We start from the raw sequence: 25,682 nt of genomic DNA, 5'->3' as shown, positions 1-25,682 counted from the left end.
TAGTGTGTCACTGTGAGGCGCTAGTGTGTCACTGTGAGGCGCTAGTGTGTCACTGTGAGGCGCTAGTGTGTCACTGTGAGGCGCTAGTGTGTCACTGTGAGGCGCTAGTGTGTCACTGTGAGGCGCTAGTGTGTCACTGTGAGGCGCTAGTGTACCACTGTGAGGCGCTAGTGTGCCACTGTGAGGCGCTAGTGTGCCACTGTGAGGCGCTAGTGTGTCACTGTGAGGCGCTAGTGTGCCACTGTGAGGCGCTAGTGTGTCACTGTGAGGCGCTAGTGTGTCACTGTGAGGCGCTAGTGTGCCACTGTGAGGCGCTAGTGTGCCACTGTGAGGCGCTAGTGTGCCACTGTGAGGCGCTAGTGTGCCACTGTGAGGCAGTGAGGCACTGTGGTACCATTACAACACTGGTTGTCTGCCGACAGTGCGAACAGATGTCGGAGCTTCTGGCCAACCGACGCATCCCTGGCGAGCAGCGACGGGGCCTCGTCTTCAGCCTCGGGGACCTCAATAGTGGCCAGTCCATCACTGACGTGAGTACCCCTTCACCCCCTCACCCCCTCACGACCCTCCACGGCCCCTCACGACCCTCCACGACCCTCCACGGCCCCTCACGACCCTCCACGACCCTCCACGACCCTCCACGACCCTTCACGACCCTTCAGGCCATCAGTGACGTGAGTACCCCCCTCCCCCCCTCTCCCCCTTCACCCCTCACCCCCTCACGACCCTCCACGACCCTCCACGACCCTCCAGGTGACGTGAGTACCCCCTTCACCTCACTCCCCCCCCATCACGACTCCCCAAACCAATAGTGACTTGAGTACCCATTTTCACACCCCTCTTATGGTCGTGTATATAGCATGGTCATGTGTAGAGCTGTAGATAGCATGGTCATGTGTAGAGCTGTAGATAGCATGGTCATGTGTAGAGCTGTAGATAGCATGGTCATGTGTAGAGCTGTACATAGCATGGTCATGTGTAGAGCTGTACATAGCATGGTCGTGTGTGTAGAGCTGTACATAGCATGGTCGTGTGTGGAGCTGTACATAGCATGGTCGTGTGTAGAGCTGTACATAGCATGGTCATGTGTAGTGCTGTACATAGCATGGTCGTGTGTAGAGCTGTACATAGCATGGTCATGTGTAGAGCTGTACATAGCATGGTCATGTGTAGAGCTGTACATAGCATGGTCATGTGTAGAGCTGTACATAGCATGGTCATGTGTAGAGCTGTACATAGCATGGTCATGTGTAGAGCTGTACATAGCATGGTCATGTGTAGAGCTGTACATAGCATGGTCATGTGTAGAGCTGTATATAGCATGGTCATGTGTAGAGCTGTACATAGCATGGTCATGTGTAGAGCTGTACATAGCATGGTCATGTGTAGAGCTGTACATAGCATGGTCGTGTGTAGAGCTGTACATAGCATGGTCGTGTGTAGAGCTGTACATAGCATGGTCGTGTGTAGAGCTGTACATAGCATGGTCGTGTGTAGAGCTGTACATAGCATGGTCGTGTGTAGAGCTGTACATAGCATGGTCATGTGTAGAGCTGTACATAGCATGGCCATGTGTAGAGCTGTACATAGCATGGTCGTGTGTAGAGCTGTACATAGCATGGTCGTGTGTAGAGCTGTACATAGCATGGTCGTGTGTAGAGCTGTACATAGCATGGTCGTGTGTAGAGCTGTACATAGCATGGTCGTAGCTACACAGGTGTAACAGGCAGGTGTATAATGTACTTAGCAGGACAGTGCGACATGATTGGCCGACAGCCCTCCTGATTTTGGTCCAAAATTAATCTGATTAATTATATTTTGTTACTGTTATTTATATGTTATATAAAATGCTTTTGTTGTTACTGATCGCAAATAATTTTTGTTTTAACTTGAATGTAATTGAAATGTATTTATTTCACTCTACTTGGTTGATAGTTGTTGTACAAAGTTGTACAGAGTTGTACAGAGTTGTACAAATCCGCCAAACACACACCGAAACTACGACGTTGGTACAACGTTCGAACAAGTTTTAACACCACCTAACCAGTTATAACAACCAATATAGCAAGTTGTAACAACGTTCTAATACGTCATAAACACGTTAAGCCAAGATGTAACAACTTTATTACAAGTTGTAACAAGCGGAAAATAGAGACAAATTTCGGTTTGTGTTTCCAGGGAAGGGATCTTTGTACTTCTGTACAGATCCAAAAGTTAATATTCTGTACATCCAGCATGATGATGAACCCTTCAATATATTTTTATTATATAATTCCTGGACTCCCGGACTCTGAATAATGTATGAACAGGGCCTCGTAGCCTGGTGGATAGCGCGCAGGACTCGTAATTCTGTGGCGCGGGTTCGATTCCCGCTCGAGGCAGAAACAAATGGGCAAAGTTTCTTTCACCCTGAATGCCCCTGTTACCTAGCAGTAAATAGGTAACCTGGGAGTTAGTCAGCTGTCACGGGCTGCTTCCTGGGGGTGGAGGCCTGGTCGAGGACCGGGCCGCGGGGACACTAAAGCCCCGAAATCATCTCAAGATAATCTCAAGATGGAAGGTCAATAGACTAAGCAACTTGCTTTACAGAATATCTTCTTTTCGGAGAGCAAATTGAGCAATATTTCCTCACGGATCAAATATCATGATACATGATATCAAATAATGAATATGATATCAAATCGACTCGATAACAGTCCAGGACGGAGCGAAACGTCGTCGTCTCCTCATCATCTGGTCATCATATCAAAATATATGAGTTGATCACCATATAAAATTATATTCAAGAATTAAAGAACTTATTGGAAACAATTCTATTATCAAATTTTCATGTAGTAAATTCCTGGAACCGGATTCTAAATCTACACTGTCGTTTGGACAGGTTGGAGTCTACACTGTCGTTTAGACAGGTCAGTCTACACTGTTGTTTAGACAGGTCAGTCTAACCTGTTGTTTAGACAGGTTAGAGTCTACACTGTTGTTTAGACAGGTTGGAGTCTACACTGTTGTTTAGACAGGTCGGAGTCTACACTGTTGTTTAGACAGGTCGGAGTCTACACTGTTGTTTAGACAGGTTGGTGTCTAAACTGTTGTTTGGACAGGTTGGAGTCTACACTGTTGTTTAGACAGGTCAGAGTAGACAGGTCAGTCTACTCTGTTGTTTAGACAGGTCAGAGTCTACACTGTCGTTTAGACAGGTCAGAGTCTACACTGTTGTTTTGCGACAGTATAGAGCGATTCGGACTGGGTTCGTATCCTGGCCGGGGAGGATTGACTAGGCACTAATCCTCAACTGTAGCCTCTGTTCACCCAGCAATAAATGGGTACCTGGTTGTTACATGAAAATTAGCATTAAGGACCTGCCCGGAACGCTACGCGTACTAGTGACTGTACAAAAATGTAAGAACTCTTGTATATATAAATGAAAAAAATCTATTGTACTTGTTGACATCTTGTAGGATTAAAGCCGTTGGGGGGCCAGATTCACGAAGCAGTTACGCAAGCACTTACGAACGTAAGTGCTTGCGTAAATGCTTACGAACGTAAGTGCTCGGTTACATTTATTAAACGGTTTACAAGCATGAAAACTTGCCAATCAACTGTTGTTATTGTTATAAACAGCCTCCTGGTGCTTCGGAGCTCATTAACTGTTTAATAATTGCAAACAAAGCCGCCAAAGATTGAGAAAAGATGTACAGGTTCGTAAGTGTTTGCGTAACTTCTTCGTGAATCTAGCCCCTGATAATGTACATACCCGTCGACTCTAGGGTCACATTTCGGCGTCCTGGGTTACTTTTAATCCTATTCTTTTAACTCATATTGCATCCAAAATTTGCCAGTGCCGGCTACTGAACACATGGCTCTGTATCACTAACCATCCTGCGAGATGGGGACTTGTATTACCACTGCTGCCTTATTCACTCTTGTGTTGTTGATATCCTCATAATGCATCCGGAGTCTGTCAGTGCAGACTGCTTATCACATGGCTCTGTATGACTAACCATCCTGTGTGATGGGGATTGTAGCATCACGTAGCTAGTTTGTTGACACTCTGTACTCCCCTTCATATAGTCTAGGGCAGCTAGTTCTTGACACACTCTGTACTCCCCTTCATATAGTCTAGGGCAGCTAGTTCTTGACACACACTGTACTCCCCTTCATATAGTCTAGGGCAGCTAGTTCTTGACACACACTGTACTCCCCTTCATATAGTCTAGGGCAGCTAGTTCTTGACACACTCTGTACTCCCCTTCATATAGTCTAGGGCAGCTAGTTCTTGACACACACTGTACTCCCCCTCATATAGTCTAGGGCAGCTAGTTCTTGACACACACTATACTCCCCTTCATATAGTCTAGGGCAGCTAGTTCTTGACACACACTGTACTCCCCTTCATATAGTCTAGGGCAGCTAGTTCTTGACACACACTGTACTCCCCTTCATATAGTCTAGGGCAGCTAGTTCTTGACACACACTGTACTCCCCCTCATATAGTCTAGGGCAGCTAGTTCTTGACACACACTATACTCCCCTTCATATAGTCTAGGGCAGCTAGTTCTTGACACACACTGTACTCCCCTTCATATAGTCTAGGGCAGCTAGTTCTTGACACACACTGTACTCCCCTTCATATAGTCTAGGGCAGCTAGTTCTTGACACACTCTGTACTCCCCTTCATATAGTCTAGGGCAGCTAGTTCTTGACACACTCTGTACTCCCCTTCATATAGTCTAGGGCAACTAGTTCTTGACACACACTGTACTCCCCTTCATATAATCTAGGGCAGCTAGTTCTTGACACACACTATACTCCCCTTCATATAGTCTAGGGCAGCTAGTTCTTGACACACACTGTACTCCCCTTCATATAGTCTAGGGCAGCTAGTTCTTGACACACTCTGTACTCCCCTTCATATAGTCTAGGGCAGCTAGTTCTTGACACACACTATACTCCCCTTCATATAGTCTAGGGCAGCTAGTTCTTGACACACACTGTACTCCCCTTCATATAGTCTAGGGCAGCTAGTTCTTGACACACACTGTACTCCCCTTCATATAGTCTAGGGCAGCTAGTTCTTGACACACACTGTACTCCCCTTCATATAGTCTAGGGCAGCTAGTTCTTGACACACTCTGTACTCCCCTTCATATAGTCTAGGGCAGCTAGTTCTTGACACACACTGTACTCCCCTTCATATAGTCTAGGGCAGCTAGTTCTTGACACACACTGTACTCCGCCTCATATAGTCTAGGGCAGCTAGTTCTTGACACACACTATACTCCCCTTCATATAGTCTAGGGCAGCTAGTTCTTGACACACACTATACTCCCCTTCATATAGTCTAGGGCAGCTAGTTCTTGACACACACTATACTCCCCTTCATATAGTCTAGGGCAGCTAGTTCTTGACACACACTGTACTCCCCTTCATATAGTCTAGGGCAGCTAGTTCTTGACACACACTGTACTCCCCTTCATATAGTCTAGGGCAACTAGTTCTTGACACACACTGTACTCCCCTTCATATAGTCTAGGGCAGCTAGTTCTTGACACACACTGTACTCCCCTTCATATAGTCTAGGGCAGCTAGTTCCTGACACACACTGTACTCCCCTTCATATAGTCTAGGGCAGCTAGTTCTTGACACACACTGTACTCCCCCTCATATAGTCTAGGGCAGCTAGTTCTTGACACACACTATACTCCCCTTCATATAGTCTAGGGCAGCTAGTTCTTGACACACTCTGTACTCCCCTTCATATAGTCTAGGGCAGCTAGTTCTTGACACACACTGTACTCCCCTTCATATAGTCTAGGGCAGCTAGTTCCTGACACACACTGTACTCCCCTTCATATAGTCTAGGGCAGCTAGTTCTTGACACACACTATACTCCCCTTCATATAGTCTAGGGCAGCTAGTTCTTGACACACACTATACTCCCCTTCATATAGTCTAGGGCAGCTAGTTCTTGACACACACTATACTCCCCTTCATATAGTCTAGGGCAGCTAGTTCTTGACACACACTGTACTCCCCTTCATATAGTCTAGGGCAGCTAGTTCTTGACACACACTGTACCCCCCCCTCATATAGTCTAGGGCAGCTAGTTCTTGACACACTCTGTACTCCCCTTCATATAGTCTAGGGCAGCTAGTTCTTGACACACACTGTACTCCCCCTCATATAGTCTAGGGCAGCTAGTTCTTGACACACACTATACTCCCCTTCATATAGTCTAGGGCAGCTAGTTCTTGACACACACTATACTCCCCTTCATATAGTCTAGGGCAGCTAGTTCTTGACACACACTGTACTCCCCTTCATATAGTCTAGGGCAGCTAGTTCTTGACACACACTGTACTCCCCTTCATATAGTCTAGGGCAGCTAGTTCTTGACACACACTGTACCCCCCCTCATATAGTCTAGGGCAGCTAGTTCTTGACACACTCTGTACTCCCCTTCATATAGTCTAGGGCAGCTAGTTCTTGACACACACTATACTCCCCTTCATATAGTCTAGGGCAGCTAGTTCTTGACACACACTGTACTCCCCTTCATATAGTCTAGGGCAGCTAGTTCTTGACACACTCTGTACTCCCCTTCATATAGTCTAGGGCAGCTAGTTCTTGACACACACTGTACTCCCCCTCATATAGTCTAGGGCAGCTAGTTCTTGACACACACTATACTCCCCTTCATATAGTCTAGGGCAGCTAGTTCTTGACACACTCTGTACTCCCCTTCATATAGTCTAGGGCAGCTAGTTCTTGACACACACTGTACTCCCCCTCATATAGTCTAGGGCAGCTAGTTCTTGACACACACTATACTCCCCTTCATATAGTCTAGGGCAGCTAGTTCTTGACACACTCTGTACTCCCCTTCATATAGTCTAGGGCAGCTAGTTCTTGACACACACTGTACTCCCCTTCATATAGTCTAGGGCAGCTGCACAAATGTAGATGTACCTAAATGTGTTAATATAAAAAACCTTCAATACCCAGATGGTAGATATAGCAGCAAGTGAAGACACAAATGCTGGAAACCCCAAAGGTTGAAGTTTGAAACTGGAGACTACAGGAGATAAATACCTTGAGAGATGCAAATTTAATACCATAATTTTTGTCCCTGGAAGTTGGAAGCCAAGCGTCGGTGATACGATGATTATAGAGACTTGAATATGGAAATTCCTGTTGAAACGACGCCTGGAAGTGGGGATATGAAGATGACTGAGGCCTGGAAGTGGGGATATGAAGATGGGGGAGGCCTGGAAGTGTGGATATGAAGATGGCTGAGGCCTGGAAGTGTGGATATGAAGATGACTGAGGCCTGGAAGTGTAGATATGAAGATGACTGAGGCCTGGAAGTGTGGATATGAAGATGGCTGAGGCCTGGAAGTGTGGATATGAAGATGGCGGAGGCCTGGAAGTGTGGATATGAAGATGACTGAGGCCTGGAAGTGGTGATATGAAGATGGCTGAGGCCTGGAAGTGTGGATATGAAGATGGCTGAGGCCTGGAAGTGGGGATATGAAGATGGCTGAGGCCTGGAAGTGTGGATATGAAGATGACTGAGGCCTGGAAGTGTGGATATGAAGATGGCTGAGGCCTGGAAGTGGGGATATGAAGATGACTGAGGCCTGGAAGTGTGGATGTGAAGATGACTGAGGTCTGGAAGTGTGGATATGAAGATGGCGGAGGCCTGGAAGTGTGAATATGAAGATGGCTGAGGCCTGGAAGTGTGGATATGAAGATGGTGGAGGCCTGGAAGTGTGAATATGAAGATGGCGGAGGCCTGGAAGTGGGGATATGAAGATGGCTGAGGCCTGGAAGTGTGGATATGAAGATGGTGGAGGCCTGGAAGTGTGGATATGAAGATGGCGGAGGCCTGGAAGTGGGGATATGAAGATGGCTGAGGCCTGGAAGTGTGGATATGAAGATGGCGGAGGCCTGGAAGTGGGGATATGAGGATGGCTGAGGCCTGGAAGTGTGGATATGAAGATGGCGGAGGCCTGGAAGTGGGGATATGAAGATGGCTGAGGCCTGGAAGTGTGGATATGAAGATGGCGGAGGCCTGGAAGTGTGGATATGAAGATGGCGGAGGCCTGGAAGTGTGGATATGAAGATGGCGGAGGCCTGGAAGTGTGAATATGAAGATGGCGGAGGCCTGGAAGTGTGGATATGAAGATGGCGGAGGCCTGGAAGTGGGGATATGAAGATGGCTGAGGCCTGGAAGTGTGGATATGAAGATGGCGGAGGCCTGGAAGTGGGGATATGAAGATGGCTGAGGCCTGGAAGTGTGGATATGAAGATGGCGGAGGCCTGGAAGTGGGGATATGAGGATGGCTGAGGCCTGGAAGTGTGGATATGAAGATGGCGGAGGCCTGGAAGTGTGGATATGAAGATGGCGGAGGCCTGGAAGTGTGGATATGAAGATGGCGGAGGCCTGGAAGTGTGGATATGAAGATGGCGGAGGCCTGGAAGTGGGGATATAAAGATGATGCTAAGTACCCATTACTCAGCCACCAGCCACACCATTACTCAGCTTCCAGCCACACCCATTACTCAGCCACCACACCCATTACTCAGCTTCCAGCCACACCCATTACTCAGCAGCCACACCCATTACTCAGCCACCAGCCACACCCATTACTCAGCCTCCAGCCACACCCATTACTCAGCCACCAGCCACACCATTACTCAGCTTCCAACCACACCCATTACTCAGCCACCACACCCATTACTCAGCTTCCAGCCACACCCATTACTCAGCAGCCACACCCATTACTCAGCCACCAGCCACACCCATTACTCAGCCTCCAGCCACACCCATTACTCAGCCACAAGCTACACCCATTACTCAGCCTCCAGCCACACCCATTACTCAGCCACCAGCCACACCCATTACTCAGCCACCAGCCACACCCATTACTCAGCTTCCAGCCACACCCATTACTCAGCCACCAGCTACACCCATTACTCAGCCACCAGCCACACCCATTACTCAGCCACCAGCCACACCCATTACTCAGCCACCACACCCATTACTCAGCTTCCAGCCACACCCATTACTCAGCAGCCACACCCATTACTCAGCCTCCAGCCACACCCATTACTCAGCCACCAGCTACACCCATTACTCAGCCTCCAGCCACACCCATTACTCAGCCACCAGCCACACCCATTACTCAGCCACCAGCCACACCCATTACTCAGCAGCCACACCCATTACTCAGCTTCCAGCCACACCCATTACTCAGCAGCCACACCCATTACTCAGCCACCAGCCACACCCATTACTCAGCCACCAGCCACACCCATTACTCAGCAGCCACACCCATTACTCAGCCACCAGCCACACCCATTACTCAGCCACCAGCCACACCCATTACTCAGCCACCAGCCACACCCATTACTCAGCCACCAGCCACACCCATTACTCAGCAGCCACACCCATTACTCAGCCACCAGCCACACCCATTACTCAGCCACCAGCCACACCCATTACTCAGCCACCAGCCATACCCATTACTCAGCCACCAGCCACACCCATTACTCAGCTTCCAGCCACACCCATTACTCAGCAGCCACACCCATTACTCAGCCACCAGCCACACCCATTACTCAGCTTCCAGCCACACCCATTACTCAGCCACCAGCTACACCCATTACTCAGCCACCAGCCACACCCATTACTCAGCCACCAGCCACACCCATTACTCAGCCACCACACCCATTACTCAGCTTCCAGCCACACCCATTACTCAGCAGCCACACCCATTACTCAGCCTCCAGCCACACCCATTACTCAGCCACCAGCTACACCCATTACTCAGCCTCCAGCCACACCCATTACTCAGCCACCAGCCACACCCATTACTCAGCCACCAGCCACACCCATTACTCAGCAGCCACACCCATTACTCAGCTTCCAGCCACACCCATTACTCAGCAGCCACACCCATTACTCAGCCACCAGCCACACCCATTACTCAGCCACCAGCCACACCCATTACTCAGCAGCCACACCCATTACTCAGCCACCAGCCACACCCATTACTCAGCCACCAGCCACACCCATTACTCAGCCACCAGCCACACCCATTACTCAGCCACCAGCCACACCCATTACTCAGCAGCCACACCCATTACTCAGCCACCAGCCACACCCATTACTCAGCCACCAGCCACACCCATTACTCAGCCACCAGCCATACCCATTACTCAGCCACCAGCCACACCCATTACTCAGCTTCCAGCCACACCCATTACTCAGCAGCCACACCCATTACTCAGCCACCAGCCACACCCATTACTCAGCCACCAGCCTGGTTGATACCTGGTTGATGGGGTTCTGGGAGTTCTTCTACTCCCCAAGCCCGGCCCGAGGCCAGGCTCGACTTGTGAGAGTTTGGTCCACCAGGCTGTTGCTTGGAGCGGCCCGCAGGGCCACGTACCCACCACAGCCCGGCTGATCCGGAACTTCTCTTAGAAAACCGTCCAGTTTTCTCTTGAAGATGTCCACGGTTGTTCCGGCAATATTTCTTATGCTCGCTGGGAGGACGTTGAACAACCGCGGACCCCTGATGTTTATACAGTGCTCTCTGATTGTGCCTATGACACCTCTGCTCTTCACAGGTTCAATCTTGCATTTTCTTCCATATCGTTCACTCCAGTACGTTGTTATTTTACTGTGTAGATTTGGGACCTGACCCTCCAGTATTTTCCAGGTGTATATTATTTGGTATCTCTCTCGTCTCCTTTCTAGAGAGTACATTTGGAGAGCTTTGAGACGATCCCAATAATTTAGGTGTTTTATCTCGTCTATGCGTGCCGTATATGTTCTCTGTATTCCCTCTATTTCAGCAATCTCTCCTGCTCTGAAGGGGGAAGTGAGTACTGAGCAGTACTCGAGACGGGACAGCACAAGTGACTTGAAGAGTACAACCATTGTGATGGGATCCCTGGATTTGAAAGTTCTCGTAATCCATCCGATCATTTTTCTGGCTGACGCGATATTTGCTTGGTTATGCTCCCTAAACGTTAGATCGTCGGACATCATTATTCCCAAATCCTTGACATGCTGTTTTCCTACTATGGGAAGATTCGATTGTGTTTTGTACCCTGTATTATGTTTCAGATCCTCATTTTTGCCGTACCTGAGTACCTGAAATTTATCACTGTTAAACATCATGTTATTTTCTGCTGCCCAATCAAAAACTTTGTTGACATCTGCTTGTAGTTTTTCAATGTCTTCCGCAGAGGTAATTTTCATGCTGATTTTTGTGTCATCTGCAAAGGACGACACGAAGCTGTGGCGTGTATTTTTGTCTATATCAGATATGAGAATAAGGAACAGTAGCGGTGCAAGGACTGTACCTTGAGGTACAGAGCTTTTAACATCGCTTGGACTCGATTTTATCTGATTGACTGTTACTCTTTGTGTTCTGTTCGACAGGAAATTGAGTATCCAGCGTCCTACTTTTCCAGTTATTCCCATTGACCTCATTTTGTGAGCTATCACCCCATGGTCACATTTGTCGAACGCCTTTGCAAAGTCTGTGTATACAACATCTGCATTTTGCTTTTCTTCTAGGGCTTCTGTGATTTTGTCATAGTGGTTGAGTAACTGTGACAGACAGGATCTTCCCGCTCTAAATCCATGTTGTCCTGGATTGTGCAATTCATTGTTTTCCATAAAACTAGAAATTTGATTCCTAATCACTCTTTCAAACACTTTTATTATGTGTGATGTTAGTGCAACTGGCCTATAATTTTTTGCCAAGGCTTTACTCCCCCCTTGTGCAACGGAGCTATATCTGCAGATTTAAGTGCTGCTGGTATCTCCCCTGTATCCAGGCTCTTTCTCCATATTACGCTGAGTGCTCTCGCTACTGGTACTTTACATTTCTCTATGAATATTGAATTCCATGAGTCAGGCCCAGGAGCTGAGTGCATAGGCATATTATCAATTTCTCTTTCAAAGTCTTCCGAGTTTGTGGTAATATCCGTTATATTATCTGCAGCTTGAATGTCATTCATAAAGAAGCTGTCTGGGTCATCAACTTTCATGTTGTTTATTGGTGTGCTAAACATAGCCTCATACTGGCTTCTTAGAATTTCACTAATCTCTTTGTTGTCCTCTGTGTACGTACCTTCATTTGTAATTAACGGTCCAATACTGGTCGAGGTTTTGGATTTTGATTTTGCGTATGTGAAAAAATATTTCGGATTTTTCCTTATCTCTTGTATAGCTTTCTGTTCCAATTCAATTTCCTCAGACTCATATGATCGCTTCAACGTTTGTTCTATTTCCTCAATCTCCCTGCTTAGGCTTGTTTTCCTTGCTTGTGATAGTTGTGTCTGCCGAAGCATTTCCGTTATTTTTTTCCTCCTCCTGTACAGTCGTCTCCGTTCTCTTTCTAGAGTGGTCCTCTTTCTGCCCCTCCTCACAGGTACGTGCTTCAAGCAGACCTTGTAAGCTTCAGCTGTCAGTTGAGCTATTCCCTGTGTGGGAGTTTTGTCGCTTAAGACCGTCTCCCATTGAATGGTTGCAAGGTCTACATTTATTTTTTCCCAGTCAATCCTCTTATTGTTGAAATTGAATTTCCACCCATTACACATTACACCAGCCACACCCATTACTCAGCCACCAGCTACACCCATTACTCAGCCACCAGCCACACCCATTACTCAGCCACCAGCCACACCCATTACTCAGCAGCCACACCCATTACTCAGCAGCCACACCCATTACTCAGCCACCAGCCACACCCATTACTCAGCAGCCACACCCATTACTCAGCCACCAGCCACACCCATTACTCAGCCACCAGCCACACCCATTACTCAGCCACCAACCACACCCATTACTCAGCAGCCACACCCATTACTCAGCCACCAGCCACACCCATTACTCAGCCACCAACCACACCCATTACTCAGCCACCAGCCACACCCATTACTCAGCCACCAGCCACACCCATTACTCAGCCACCAGCCACACCCATTACTCAGCCACCAGCCACACCCATTACTCAGCAGCCACACCCATTACTCAGCCACCAGCCACACCCATTACTCAGCCACCAGCCACACCCATTACTCAGCCACCAGCCACACCCATTACTCAGCAGCCACACCCATTACTCAGCCACCAGCCACACCCATTACTCAGCCACCAGCCACACCCATTACTCAGCCACCAGCCACACCCATTACTCAGCCACCAGCCACACCCATTACTCAGCAGCCACACCCATTACTCAGCCACCAGCCACACCCATTACTCAGCCACCAGCCACACCCATTACTCAGCCACCAGCCACACCCATTACTCAGCCACCAGCCACACCCATTACTCAGCCACCAGCCACACCCATTACTCAGCCACCAGCCACACCCATTACTCAGCCACCAGCCACACCCATTACTCAGCCACCAGCCACACCCATTACTCAGCCACCAGCCACACCCATTACTCAGCCACCAGCCACACCCATTACTCAGCCACCAGCCACACCCATTACTCAGCCACCAGCCACACCCATTACTCAGCCACCAGCCACACCCATTACTCAGCCACCAGCCACACCCATTACTCAGCCACCAGCGACACCCATTACTCATCCACCAGCCACACCATGGGTAATACTGAGAACAAACTTACCACTTGTCATTAGAGTCAATTACATCTACTGCCATCACCTCCGGTAATGAACCTTTAATTGCGTTAATTACTCTGTATGATTACTTTAATATCTCTCGATAATTACCTGTCATTGACAGGAGAGTAAAGCCAACGAGGATATCTGGGACTGCCAGATAGCCAGATATCTGTCCATTGAAACTCATCTGATAACTGATGTAAATAGATCAACAATGATTAATATGAGTGGGGATTAATTAGATATTGTGGGTTAATCATTACAAAATACCAAAAAGTTCATAGGTTTTAATTGACTCCGTTTTATCATATGATAAATAAGGAGCTCCACAGATACTCAAAGAGGTTAATAATTAACAAACATATTAATTAATTATTAGGTTTATTTATACCAATTATATATCCTAGCAAGAGCGAGTCTTAGCAGGCAATAGAGATGATTACGTTCAAAGTGTTTTGAAATAGTTACAGGCATTTAACTTATTTTGGAGCTGATGTAATAGAAAGGATGAATGGGGGCTGACGGCTGAGTGGACAGCGCTCGGGATTCGTAGTCCTAACGTTCGATACCAGGCGAAGGGGGAAATAAATGGGTAAAGTTTCTTTCACCTTGATGCCCCTGTTAACCTAGCAGTAAATAGGTACCTGGGAGTTAGACAGCTGCTACGGGCTGCTTCCTGGGGGTGTGTAACAAAAAGGAGGCCTGGTCGAGGACCGGGCCGCGGGGACATTGAGGCAGGAAATCATCTCGAGAAGATAACCTCAAGATAACTGTTGGTAGACCCGTACTCTTGTGAAAGACAACACTGCCTTCCCTGCTCGAGCCCCAGCTAACGTACTAAGCGCTCCCCTCGACTAGTACTCCCTGAACCAACCTTCATATACCAATGGAAACCTATCGCGCGGCAGCACACAGTAGGCCTACTGTGGCTAGACATAGCCGGCCCCGGCACCGGGGCACTGGGAAGTGGCACCACTGACAGTGGGCGTGGTCTTCAAAGACCAAACTTCCTCGTTCCATTGGTAAAACTAGGCCATTGGGACGGCAAAACTAGGCCAATGGGACGGCAAAACTAGGCCAATGGGACGGCAAAACTAGGCCAATGGGACGGCAAAACTAGGCCAATGGGACGGCAAAAATAGGCGAAAAGATTGGCAAAAATTGACCAATGTTCTCTTCCCACGAAGGCACCTGTGCTGCTGGAACACATAGTCTCGCACCTAACCGCAAACTTTGACACCTTAATGGCCATTGTACACACAGAAAACGGAGGGAGGTCTCCAAAGTCCCCACATTTCAAGCTGTCAATTGTATGGGTCTACCCCCCCCCCTTACTCATGGTCTCCGGGGGTAGGGTTGAGGGGGAGGGGGAGGGTTCTTAACCACATTTGACCCCACCGAAAACCTCACAAACCTCCAACATGGGTAACCGGCCCCTGGTAGGCCTATATCACTGCATAAACAGAGGTCACAGAGGTGAATAATATGACCTCTTTGATTTAACAACGTTGCTCACCCTCCAACTACACTCATTTATTAATTACGTGATGCTAAGATCCCCATCACATACGATGGTTAGTCATACAGAGGCATGTGATAGGCAGTCTGCACTGGCAGACTCTGGATGCATTTTGAGGATATCAACAACACAAGAGTGAATAAGGCAGCAGTGGTAATACAAGTCCCCATCTCGCAGGATGGTTAGTCATACAGAGCCATGTGTTCAGTAGCCTGCACTGGCAAATTTTGGGTACACTGTGAGGATATCTTTAAGAATACGAGAGTGAATAAAGTAATTGCAAAGTTCCAGGTACCTCATGCCAACTGGTCTGAATGGTCTAATAACTGGGCATTCAGTGATGTAGTGTGGGAGATCATGCCGCAGTTCCTGCTCACAGAGTTGGCACCTGGAGTGCTCAGGATTGGGAGACCCGTCACCTGCAGCCACCTGCCACAGGTAACGGTAGCCACCCTGCCACAGGTAACGGTAGCCACCTGCCACAGGTAACGGTAGCCACCTGCCATAGGTAACGGTAGCCACCTGCCACAGGTAACGGTAGCCACCTGCCATAGGTAACGGTAGCCACCTGCCACCGGTAACGGTAGCCACCTGCCACAGGTAACGGTAGCCACCTGCCACAGGTAACGGTAGCCACCTGCCACAGGTAACGGTAACCCAACCTGCCACAGGTAACGGTAGCCACCTGCCACAGGTAACGGTAGCCACCTGCCATAGGTAACGGTAGCCACCTGCCACAGGTAACGGTAGCCACCTGCCATAGGTAACGGTAGCCACCTGCCACAGGTAACGGTAGCCACCTGCCATAGGTAACGGTAGCCACCTGCCACAGGTAACGGTAGCCACCTGCCACAGGTAACGGTAGCCACCTGCCACAGGTAACGGTAGCCACCTGCCACAGATAACGGTAGCCACCTGCCACAGGTAACGGTAGCCACCTGCCACAGGTAACGGTAGCCACCTGCCACAGGTAACGGTAGCCACCTGCCACAGGTAACGGTAGCCACCTGCCACAGGTAACGGTAACCCAACCTGCCACAGGTAACGGTAGCCACCTGCCACAGGTAACGGTAGCCACCTGCCACAGGTAACGGTAACCCAACCTGCCACAGGTAACGGTAGCCACCTGCCACAGGTAACGGTAGCCACCTGCCACAGGTAACGGTAGCCACCTGCCACAGGTAACGGTAGCCACCTGCCACAGGTAACGGTAGCCACCTGCCACAGGTAACGGTAACCCAACCTGCCACAGGTAACGGTAGCCACCTGCCACAGGTAACGGTAGCCACCTGCCACAGGTAACGGTAGCCACCTGCCACAGGTAACGGTAGCCACCTGCCACAGGTAACGGTAGCCACCTGCCACAGGTAACGGTAACCCAACCTGCCACAGGTAACGGTAGCCACCTGCCACAGGTAACGGTAGCCACCTGCCACAGGTAACGGTAGCCACCTGCCACAGGTAACGGTAACCCAACCTGCCACAGGTAACGGTAGCCACCTGCCACAGGTAACGGTAGCCACCTGCCACAGGTAACGGTAGCCACCTGCCACAGGTAACGGTAGCCACCTGCCACAGGTAACGGTAACCACCTGCCACAGGTAACGGTAGCCACCTGCCACAGGTAACGGTAGCCACCTGCCACAGGTAACGGTAGCCACCTGCCACAGGTAACGGTAACCACCTGCCACAGGTAACGGTAGCCACCTGCCACAGGTAACGGTAACCACCTGCCACAGGTAACGGTAGCCACCTGCCACAGGTAACGGTAGCCACCTGCCACAGGTAACGGTAGCCACCTGCCACAGGTAACGGTAACCACCTGCCACAGGTAACGGTAGCCACCTGCCACAGGTAACGGTAGCCACCTGCCACAGGTAACGGTAGCCACCTGCCACAGGTAACGGTAGCCACCTGCCACAGGTAACGGTAGCCACCTGCCACAGGTAACGGTAACCACCTGCCACAGGTAACGGTAGCCACCTGCCACAGGTAACGGTAACCACCTGCCACAGGTAACGGTAGCCACCTGCCACAGGTAACGGTAGCCACCTGCCACAGGTAACGGTAGCCACCTGCCACAGGTAACGGTAACCACCTGCCACAGGTAACGGTAGCCACCTGCCACAGGTAACGGTAGCCACCTGCCACAGGTAACGGTAGCCACCTGCCACAGGTAACGGTAGCCACCTGCCACAGGTAACGGTAGCCACCTGCCACAGGTAACGGTAGCCACCTGCCACAGGTAACGGTAACCCAACCTGATCCTTGCAACCACTGCGTCGCACAGTCTAGTGGACGTTTTGTGCTGCCCATAGAGTGCAAAAAAAAAATTCTGGAGACGAAAAACTCTTCGGGAATCTCAACCAATATTGTGAGAAAGAGATGTTTGTGTGAATATTTACTAATATCTATTAAATCATTTAGGCCTACCCTGACCAGCCTGTTTCCGTCCCGTATCCCAAGAGCATTACCTCCATATATCTGGGTAAGGATAGGCCTAAGCGTCTGTCCTCAGGCTTAGGAGGATAGGTAGATAGACAATCTCTCTTATAGTATAGATTTGCATCGCCATTTTCTTGTTAAGGTGTTCGTGTTTTTATGTTTTTCATACGTTAGTGACATCTATTTTGTTTGACAATAGCTGTTGTGGGTGATGTGTGTCTTGTGTGGGAGTGAAGGGGCCTGTATGTAGGCGGGATTATGTTCTTGTCTGCCTGTCTGCCTGCATGCCTGCCTGTCTGTCTGTCTGTCTGTCTGTCTGTCTGTCTGTCTGTCTGTCTGTCTGTCTGTCTGTCTGTCTGCCAGCCTACCTGCCTGCCTGTCTGCCTGCCTGCCTGCCTGCCTGCCTGCCTGCCTGCCTGCCTGTCTGTCTGTCTGTCTACCTGCCTGCCTACTGCCTGCCTACTGCCTGCCTGCCTGCCTGCCTGCCTGCCTGCATGTCTGCCTGTCTGCCTGTCTGCCTGCCTGCCTGCCTGCCTGCCTGCCTGCCTGCCTGCCTGCCTGCCTGCCTGCCTGCCTGCCTGCCTGCCTGCCTACCTACCTACCGCCTGCCTGCTTCCCTTCCGACATTCCCATATATTGGATTAGCAAATTGCACAAAGTAAACAGTGACGACTGAAGGAATATTCCCTTCCTTCCCCCATGAGATGAATATAGTTACCCAAAAACATTTGACAAGTCCGGCCCATCAATCTCCACAACTGCCTCAACTTCTACATAGTTGACGCCTTTCCCTAGATTGTTTCATCTTAATATCAAGTCTTTCTTAAGGCAGTTACAATGTTTCTCTAACAGCCACGCTTCTTGCACCACTCTTGTGAGGAGTCATGAGCTTTCTTAAATGATAGTTTAGCAGTAATAGTTTGTGGTTATTTTTTTAGCTTTGTTCATTAACGTTCCAAATAATTGTGCAATATTGTGTTTATATAAGTAGTATAAATGTTGTGTGTAAGTGTGGGTGTGGGTGGTGAGCCTAGGTGTGGGTGGTGAGTCTAGGTGTGGGTGGTGAGTCTAGGTGTGGGTGGTGAGTCTAGGTGTGGGTGGTGAGTCTAGGTGTGGGTGGTGAGTCTAGGTGTGGGTGGTGAGCCTAGGTGTGGGTGGTGAGTCTAGGTGTGGGTGGTGAGCCTAGGTGTAGGTGTGGTTGTGGGTGGTGAGCCTAGGTGTGGGTGGTGAGCCTAGGTGTGGTTGTGGGTGGTGAGCCTAGGTGTGGGTGGTGAGCCTAGGTGTGGTTGTGGGTGGTGAGCCTAGGTGTGGGTGGTGAGTCTAGGTGTGGGTGGTGAGCCTAGGTGTGGGTGGTGAGCCTAGGTGTGGGTGGTGAGCCTAGGTGTGGTTGGTGAGCCTAGGTGTGGGTGTGGGTGGTGAGCCTAGGTGTGGGTGGTGAGCCTAGGTGTGGGTGGTGAGTCTAGGTGTGGGTGGTGAGCCTAGGTGTGGGTGGTGAGTCTAGGTGTGGTTGTGGGTGGTGAGCCTAGGTGTGGGTGTGGGTGGTTAGCCTAGGTGTGGGTGTGGGTGGTGAGCCTAGGTGTGGGTGGTGAGTCTAGGTGTGGTTGTGGGTGGTGAGCCTAGGTGTGGGTGTGGGTGGTGAGCCTAGGTGTGGGTGGTGAGCCTAGGTGTGGGTGTGGGTGGTGAGCCTAAGTGTGGGTGTGGGTGGTGAGCCTAGGTGTGGGTGTGGGTGATGAGCCTAGGTGTGGGTGTGGGTGGTGAGCCTAGATGTGTGTGTGTAGTGAGCCTAGGTATGAGTGTGTGTGTAGTGAGCCTAGGTATGAGTGTGGATAATGAGCCTAGGTGTGGGTGTGGAAAGTGAGGCTAGGTATGAATGTGGATAGTGAGCCTAGGTGGTGTGTGGGTAGTGAGCCTAGGTACGAGTGTGGATAGTGAGCCTAGGTATGAGTGTGGATAGTGAGCCTAGGTGGTGTGTGGGTAGTGAGCCTAGGTAAGAGTGTGGATAGTGAGCCTAGGTATGAGTGTGCGTAGTGAGCCTAGGTATGAGTGTGGGTAGTGAGCCTAGGTGTGAGTGTGGATAGTGAGCCTAAGTGTGTGTGTGGGTAGTGAGCCTAGGTATGAGTGTGTGTAGTGAGCCTAGGTATGAGTGTGTGTAGTGAGCCTAGGTATGAGTGTGAATAGTGAGCCTAGGTATGAGTGTGGGTAGTGAGCCTAGGTATGAGTGTGGGTAGTGAGCCTAGGTATGAGTATGAATAGTGAGCCTAGGTATGAGTGTGGGTAGTGAGCCTAGGTATGAGTGTGGGTAGTGAGCCTAGGTATGAGTGTGTGTAGTGAGCCTAGGTATGAGTGTGAATAGTGAGCCTAGGTATGAGTGTGGGTAGTGAGCCTAGGTATGAGTGTGGTTAGTGAGCCTAGGTATGAGTGTGAATAGTGAGCCTAGGTATGAGTGTGGGTAGTGAGCCTAGGTATGAGTGTAGATAGTGAGCCTAGGTGTGAGTGTGGGTAGTGAGCCTAGGTATGAGTGTGAATAGTGAGCCTAGGTATGAGTGTGGGTAGTGAGCCTAGGTATGAGTGTAGATAGTGAGCCTAGGTGTGAGTGTGGGTAGTGAGCCTAAGTGTGTGTGTGGGTAGTGAGCCTAGGTATGAGTGTGTGTAGTGAGCCTAGGTATGAGTGTGTGTAGTGAGCCTAGGTATGAGTGTGAATAGTGAGCCTAGGTATGAGTGTGGGTAGTGAGCCTAGGTATGAGTATGAATAGTGAGCCTAGGTATGAGTGTGGGTAGTGAGCCTAGGTATGAGTGTAGATAGTGAGCCTAGGTGTGAGTGTGGGTAGTGAGCCAAGGCGTGTGTGTGGGTATAGCTGATGGGTACAAAGCCTGGGTGTGAGCCACAGCGTGGGTGAAGGTGCAGCAGCAGCTAAGCGTGTACCACACAGTTGCAGATCAAGCTGGGCCAGGTACAGGCGGAGCTGCAGCTGGTGACCCAGCAGTACGAGGCCCAGCTGAAGGCCTCCCTTGCCAAGCGGCGCCACCTCCATCACCAGGTAACGTCATCCTTGTGGTTTTAGATTTAGCTACTCACAACGAAGTGTCCATGTAGCACCGGCTATGGTGAGCCCGTGAACATCATTGATACTTTGGTACTTTATGTACTGGCCACCCAGCCCGTCCTCTTGGTCCGTAATCCCAGCCCGTCCTCATGGTTCGTAATCCCAGCCCGTCCTCATGGTTCGTAATCCCAGCCCGTCCTCATGGTCCGTAATCCCAGCCCGTCCTCTTGGTCCGTAATCCCAGCCCGTCCTCTTGGTCCGTAATCCCAGCCCGTCCTCATGGTTCGTAATCCCAGCCCGTCCTCATGGTCCGTAATCCCAGCCCGTCCTCATGGTCCGTAATCCCAGCCCGTCCTCTTGGTCCTGGGTGGTCACGTTCCTTGTCTAATCTGTCCTTAAAGTTGTGGATGGAGGCGGCTTCCACAACTTCCTCTCCTAGTGCATTCCACTGGCTGACCACCCCCGTACAGGGTACCAGTATTTCCTTACTTTTCTTCAACTCATTTGTGTTTCCAGCTTCCATCTATGTCCTCTTGTCCTGCCATCACATCATTTTAAGGGATATTCCCTAAACCTGCGCGACAATTAGGAAAGACATGAAGGCATCTAAAGCCCCAGATGTGGATGGAATTCCATCCAAAATCGTAAGGGAACTGGACTATGAATCATGTCCATCAATGAAACTCCTATTCACAAAATCTTTGCACTAACGAAAAGTCTTCCCTACATTGGGAATCAGAGTAATTTTCACCTCCGTGTTTTAAAATGGCAGAAAGATTTCAACTTAAAACTACCGACCAATCAGCGCCAACTCACACACACTTGCAAACTCATAGAGGAAATCCTTTGGAGAGATAATCATTGAGAAAGTGCACAATCTTGCACACTCAACCTAACACAGTTTTGATCTGGTTGATACCTGGTTGATGGGGTTCTGGGAGGTCTTCTACTCCCCAAGCCCGGCCCGAGGCCAGGCTTGACTTGTGAGAGTTTGGTCCACCAGGCTGTTGGTTGATACCTGGTTGATGGGGTTCTGGGAGTTGTTCTACTCCCCAAGCCCGGCCCGAGGCCAGGCTTGACTTGTGAGAGTTTGGTCCACCAGGCTGTTGCTTGGAGCGGGCCACAGGCCCACATACCCACCACAGCCCGGCTGGTCCGGCACTCTTTGGAGGAAACAATCTAGTTTCGTCTTGAAGATGTCCATCATGTCCAGAAGATGTGATCAAAATAAATTAGTAGCCTGCGGTAATCATATAGTATACATGGACTTCTAAAGCTCTAGACAAGGCACCACATGGAAGACTGCCACGGAAACTCAAAGCACATGGAATAACTGATACAGTATTAGACGGGAAAAAAAGAAAGCAAAGGGTTATCATAAATGGCAATGAATTTTTCTGGAAGAAAGTGGTGAATGGTGTGGTGTGGTCAGCATACTTTAGCCCCGTTATTGTGACTCGTCGCCTGCATCTGGTAACTGGAGTACCGTAAAGGGTTCATGTTGGGGCCAAACTTTGTTGTCTTCTTCAACAATGACATAGATGAGAATACACAAAAATAAATCACACTTACGAGATGTATCAAGGAGAAAATCCGGAAGAGTCGTGCACTGAGTATTCCCAGGCACACACGCCCCAGACCTCTAGGCCACGACATGGTCAAAAGGATTGCAACCTGAAGTTCTACTGAACCCCACGAGGATTCCCGAGACTTCCACTTAACCCGAACATTGTTCCACACAGTTCTTGGGAGCCGACTCCCTTTGGGGAGCCGGTCGGCCGAGCTGATAGCACGCTGGACTTGTGATCCTGTGCTCCCGGGTTCGATCCCGGGCGCCGGCGAGAAACAATGGGCAGAGTTTCTTTCACCCTATGCCCCTGTTACCTAGCAGTAAAATAGGTACCTGGGTGTTACTCAGCTGTCACGGGCTGCTTCCTGGGGTTGGAGGCCTGGTCGAGGACCGGGCCGCGGGGACACTAAAGCCCCGAAATCATCTCAAGATAACCTCAAGATAACTCCCCCCCCCCCACCATGCACTCTTGCTCTGTCGTCTAGGAAAGTTCTACCTCTGATGCTCCTCTTCACTACACAGAGAGTAACCACACTAACGTTTGGTTCAGCGTACGTTAGACCAATACTGGAATATGTAGCTCCGGCCTGGCATCTACACCTTGTGAGGCATAAAACTAAAATTGAAAAGTGCAGAGGTTTGCCACAAGGAAGTGGACCTTACAACCCTAGAGGACAGAAGAAACAGAGGAGACATGATTACAATATAAAAGATTCTGAGGGGAAATAAACAGAGTCAACCGGGATAGCCTCTTTAATTCCCCCCCCCCCCCCCCCCCCCCGTCTCCTGCTTCAAACATTTATATGGGTACTGTTATGTCGTCTGATCTTTGTAGCGTGAACACTAATGTTTTTAATTTTAGGTATAAGATATTACAATATATAATAAATGTGCCTCATTATGTGTCATGCGTAGTCTGTACCTCATGTACAGCGCCTCATTACATGTAGTATGTATTATGTATGTATTATGTATCTATATCACACAGAGATCACACTAACGTGATGCATCAAATGAACAAATCCACAAGGGCCGTGACGAGGATTCGAAAGCTCAGTCGATTAAGGCAGTGTCTGGGATGCTCCCGGACGCAGGTTCGAATCCCCGTCACGGCCCTTGTGGATTTGTTCATGTATGTATTTCTTACTGTATCCTGCAGCGTGCCTCCTGTATGTTGACACACAGACTGCCTCTCCCCGCCAGGTGGCGGAGGGTGATGCCAGCGACGTGGACGAGACCTCCAGTACCGTGGGGGCTGAGAACGCCCTCCTCACCAACAACTACGGCACCGGGGGACCAGGACGCGGCCTGCGGCCCTCCGGGAGCAAGCACGAGCTGGCCACGCGGGTCCAGAACCTCAAAGACGAGTTCACGGATCTGCTGACGGAGATCCGGAGGAGGAAGAGCGTTAGCGATGGTGGTGGTGTTGTGGGTGTGGCCATCCAGACCGAGGTGAGGGCGCGTCACAAGAGTAGACACAAGCAGGGGGTCAAGACGTAGGTGAGTCTTGGCGGGGCATAGCTGATTGACCTCAAGGTCACCTGGCTCCGGGTTTACCCTCCCTAACTTGTATAACTCATCTCAACACAATCTTGAGGTTATCTTGAGAAGATTTCGGGGCTTTTTTTAGTGTCCCCGCGGCCCGGTCCTCGACCAGGCCTCCACCCCCAGGAAGCAGCCCGTGACAGCTGACTAACACCCAGGTACCTATTTTACTGCTAGGTAACAGGGGCATAGGGTGAAAGAAACTCAAAAACAACATTAATGAACACAACCTACTCATACCACATTGAAATGAAAGATGTTTTGGTTCGTTCTGAAGTTATCATGTCTAAACTCAGGAAGAAAGGGGCAGGGGGGGGGGGCAGGGGCGCCCTAAACTTATCACGTCAGGAAGAAAGGGGGGGGGAGGGAGTTTCTTCCCATCTTTCCTTAAGGGTCCAGGACAGCCCAAACGCTACCACTTTCATTATCTTGCACACGTGTGTGTGTGTCTGGTTACTGAGGCACGCTATTATGAGTTATTCCCTGCGGCTGAATATGAATTGTAGACCTTAAGTAGCATTAGGTGTCCTCCCCTCAGTGAGAGGTACAGGGGGGGGGGGGATGCTGAATTAAGCAATTTGTTTAGAGATCAGTTGGCCTATTGGATAGAAATTGGTTTCAATATTTTTATACTTTGCTTTAGAAAACAATGATAATGACTGTTTTTCTCTCTAGCCGAGCCCAAGTGTATGAAATAAAACTTGTGTTAGTATTATTTTGAATACCAAGTGTAGAGGTGCACTTAAATCATGGGTAAATGTTGTTTGAATCTCCTAGAGAAACACCTGCTGCGTATAGCAGGTGTTAGGAGAAACACCTGCTGCGTATAGCAGGTGTTAGGAGAAACATCTGCTGCATATAGCAGGTGTTAGGAGAAACACCTGCGTATAGCAAGTGTTAGGAGAAACACCTGCTGCATATAGCAAGGTGTTAGGAGAAACACCTGCTGCGTATAGCAAGTGTTAGGAGAAACACCTGCTGCGTATAGCAGGTGTTGGGAGAAACACCTGCGTATAGCAGGTGTTAGGAGAAACACCTGAGTATAGCAGGTGTTAGGAGAAACACCTGAGTATAGCAGGTGTTAGGAGAAACACCTGCGTATAGCAGGTGTTAGGAGAAACACCTGCGTATAGTAGGTGTTAGGAGAAACACCTGCTGCGTATAGCAGGTGTTGGGAGAAACACCTGAGTATAGCAGGTGTTAGGAGAAACACCTGAGTATAGCAGGTGTTAGGAGAAACACCTGCGTATAGCAGGTGTTAGGAGAAACACCTGAGTATAGCAGGTGTTAGGAGAAGCACCTGCGTATAGCAGGTGTTAGGAGAAACACCTGAGTGTAGCAGGTGTTAGGAGAAACACCTGCGTATAGCAGGTGTTAGGAGAAACACCTGAGTTTAGCAGGTGTTAGGAGAAACACCTGCGTATAGCAGCAGGTGTTTTGTTATGGCTGGGAGCAGTGTCACGGGAGACACTCTCTTGGGTCACCTTCTTGAGGTTATCTTAGGCTATCTTGAAGTTATCTTAAGATGATTTCGGGGCTTAGCGTCCCCGCGGCCCGGTCCAGGCCTCCTTTTTGTTACACACCCCCAAGAAGCAGCCCGTAGCAGCTGTCTAACACCCAGGCACCTATTTACTGCTAGGTAACAGGGACATCAGGGTGAAGGAAACTCTTCCTCATTTGTCTCCGCCTCCACCGGGGATCGAACCCGGAACCTCAGGACTACGATTCCCGAGCGCTGTCCACTCAGCTGTCAGGCCCCCTTCGCTTACAATATATAAAACGTTGGCTGGATTTGGGTTCCGTAATGTAATGCAGACATTCATTATAGATATATATATATATATATATATATATATATATATATATATATATATATATATATATATATATAT

At 49.5% G+C, this 25,682-nt stretch overlaps 1 protein-coding gene across 1 annotated transcript in view; it reads left to right on the top strand.

Moving 5' to 3' along the window:
* LOC123769042 (uncharacterized) overlaps nucleotides 1-25,682 on the top strand; it is a 155,664-nt gene that overhangs the window by 122,182 nt on the left and 7,800 nt on the right. Inside the window, exons 5-7 of the mRNA XM_045759997.2 lie at nucleotides 423-530; nucleotides 20,562-20,669; nucleotides 23,449-23,697. Coding sequence (XP_045615953.2) covers nucleotides 423-530; nucleotides 20,562-20,669; nucleotides 23,449-23,697 — 465 coding nt within the window. The remainder of the gene's footprint in view (nucleotides 1-422; nucleotides 531-20,561; nucleotides 20,670-23,448; nucleotides 23,698-25,682) is intronic.

This window comes from Procambarus clarkii, chromosome 64 (genome assembly GCF_040958095.1).
Source record: "Procambarus clarkii isolate CNS0578487 chromosome 64, FALCON_Pclarkii_2.0, whole genome shotgun sequence".
Taxonomy (NCBI): Eukaryota; Metazoa; Arthropoda; class Malacostraca; order Decapoda; family Cambaridae; genus Procambarus; species Procambarus clarkii.
Note: the sequence above shows the minus strand (reverse complement) of the source record. Positions and strands in the feature narration are given on the sequence as shown.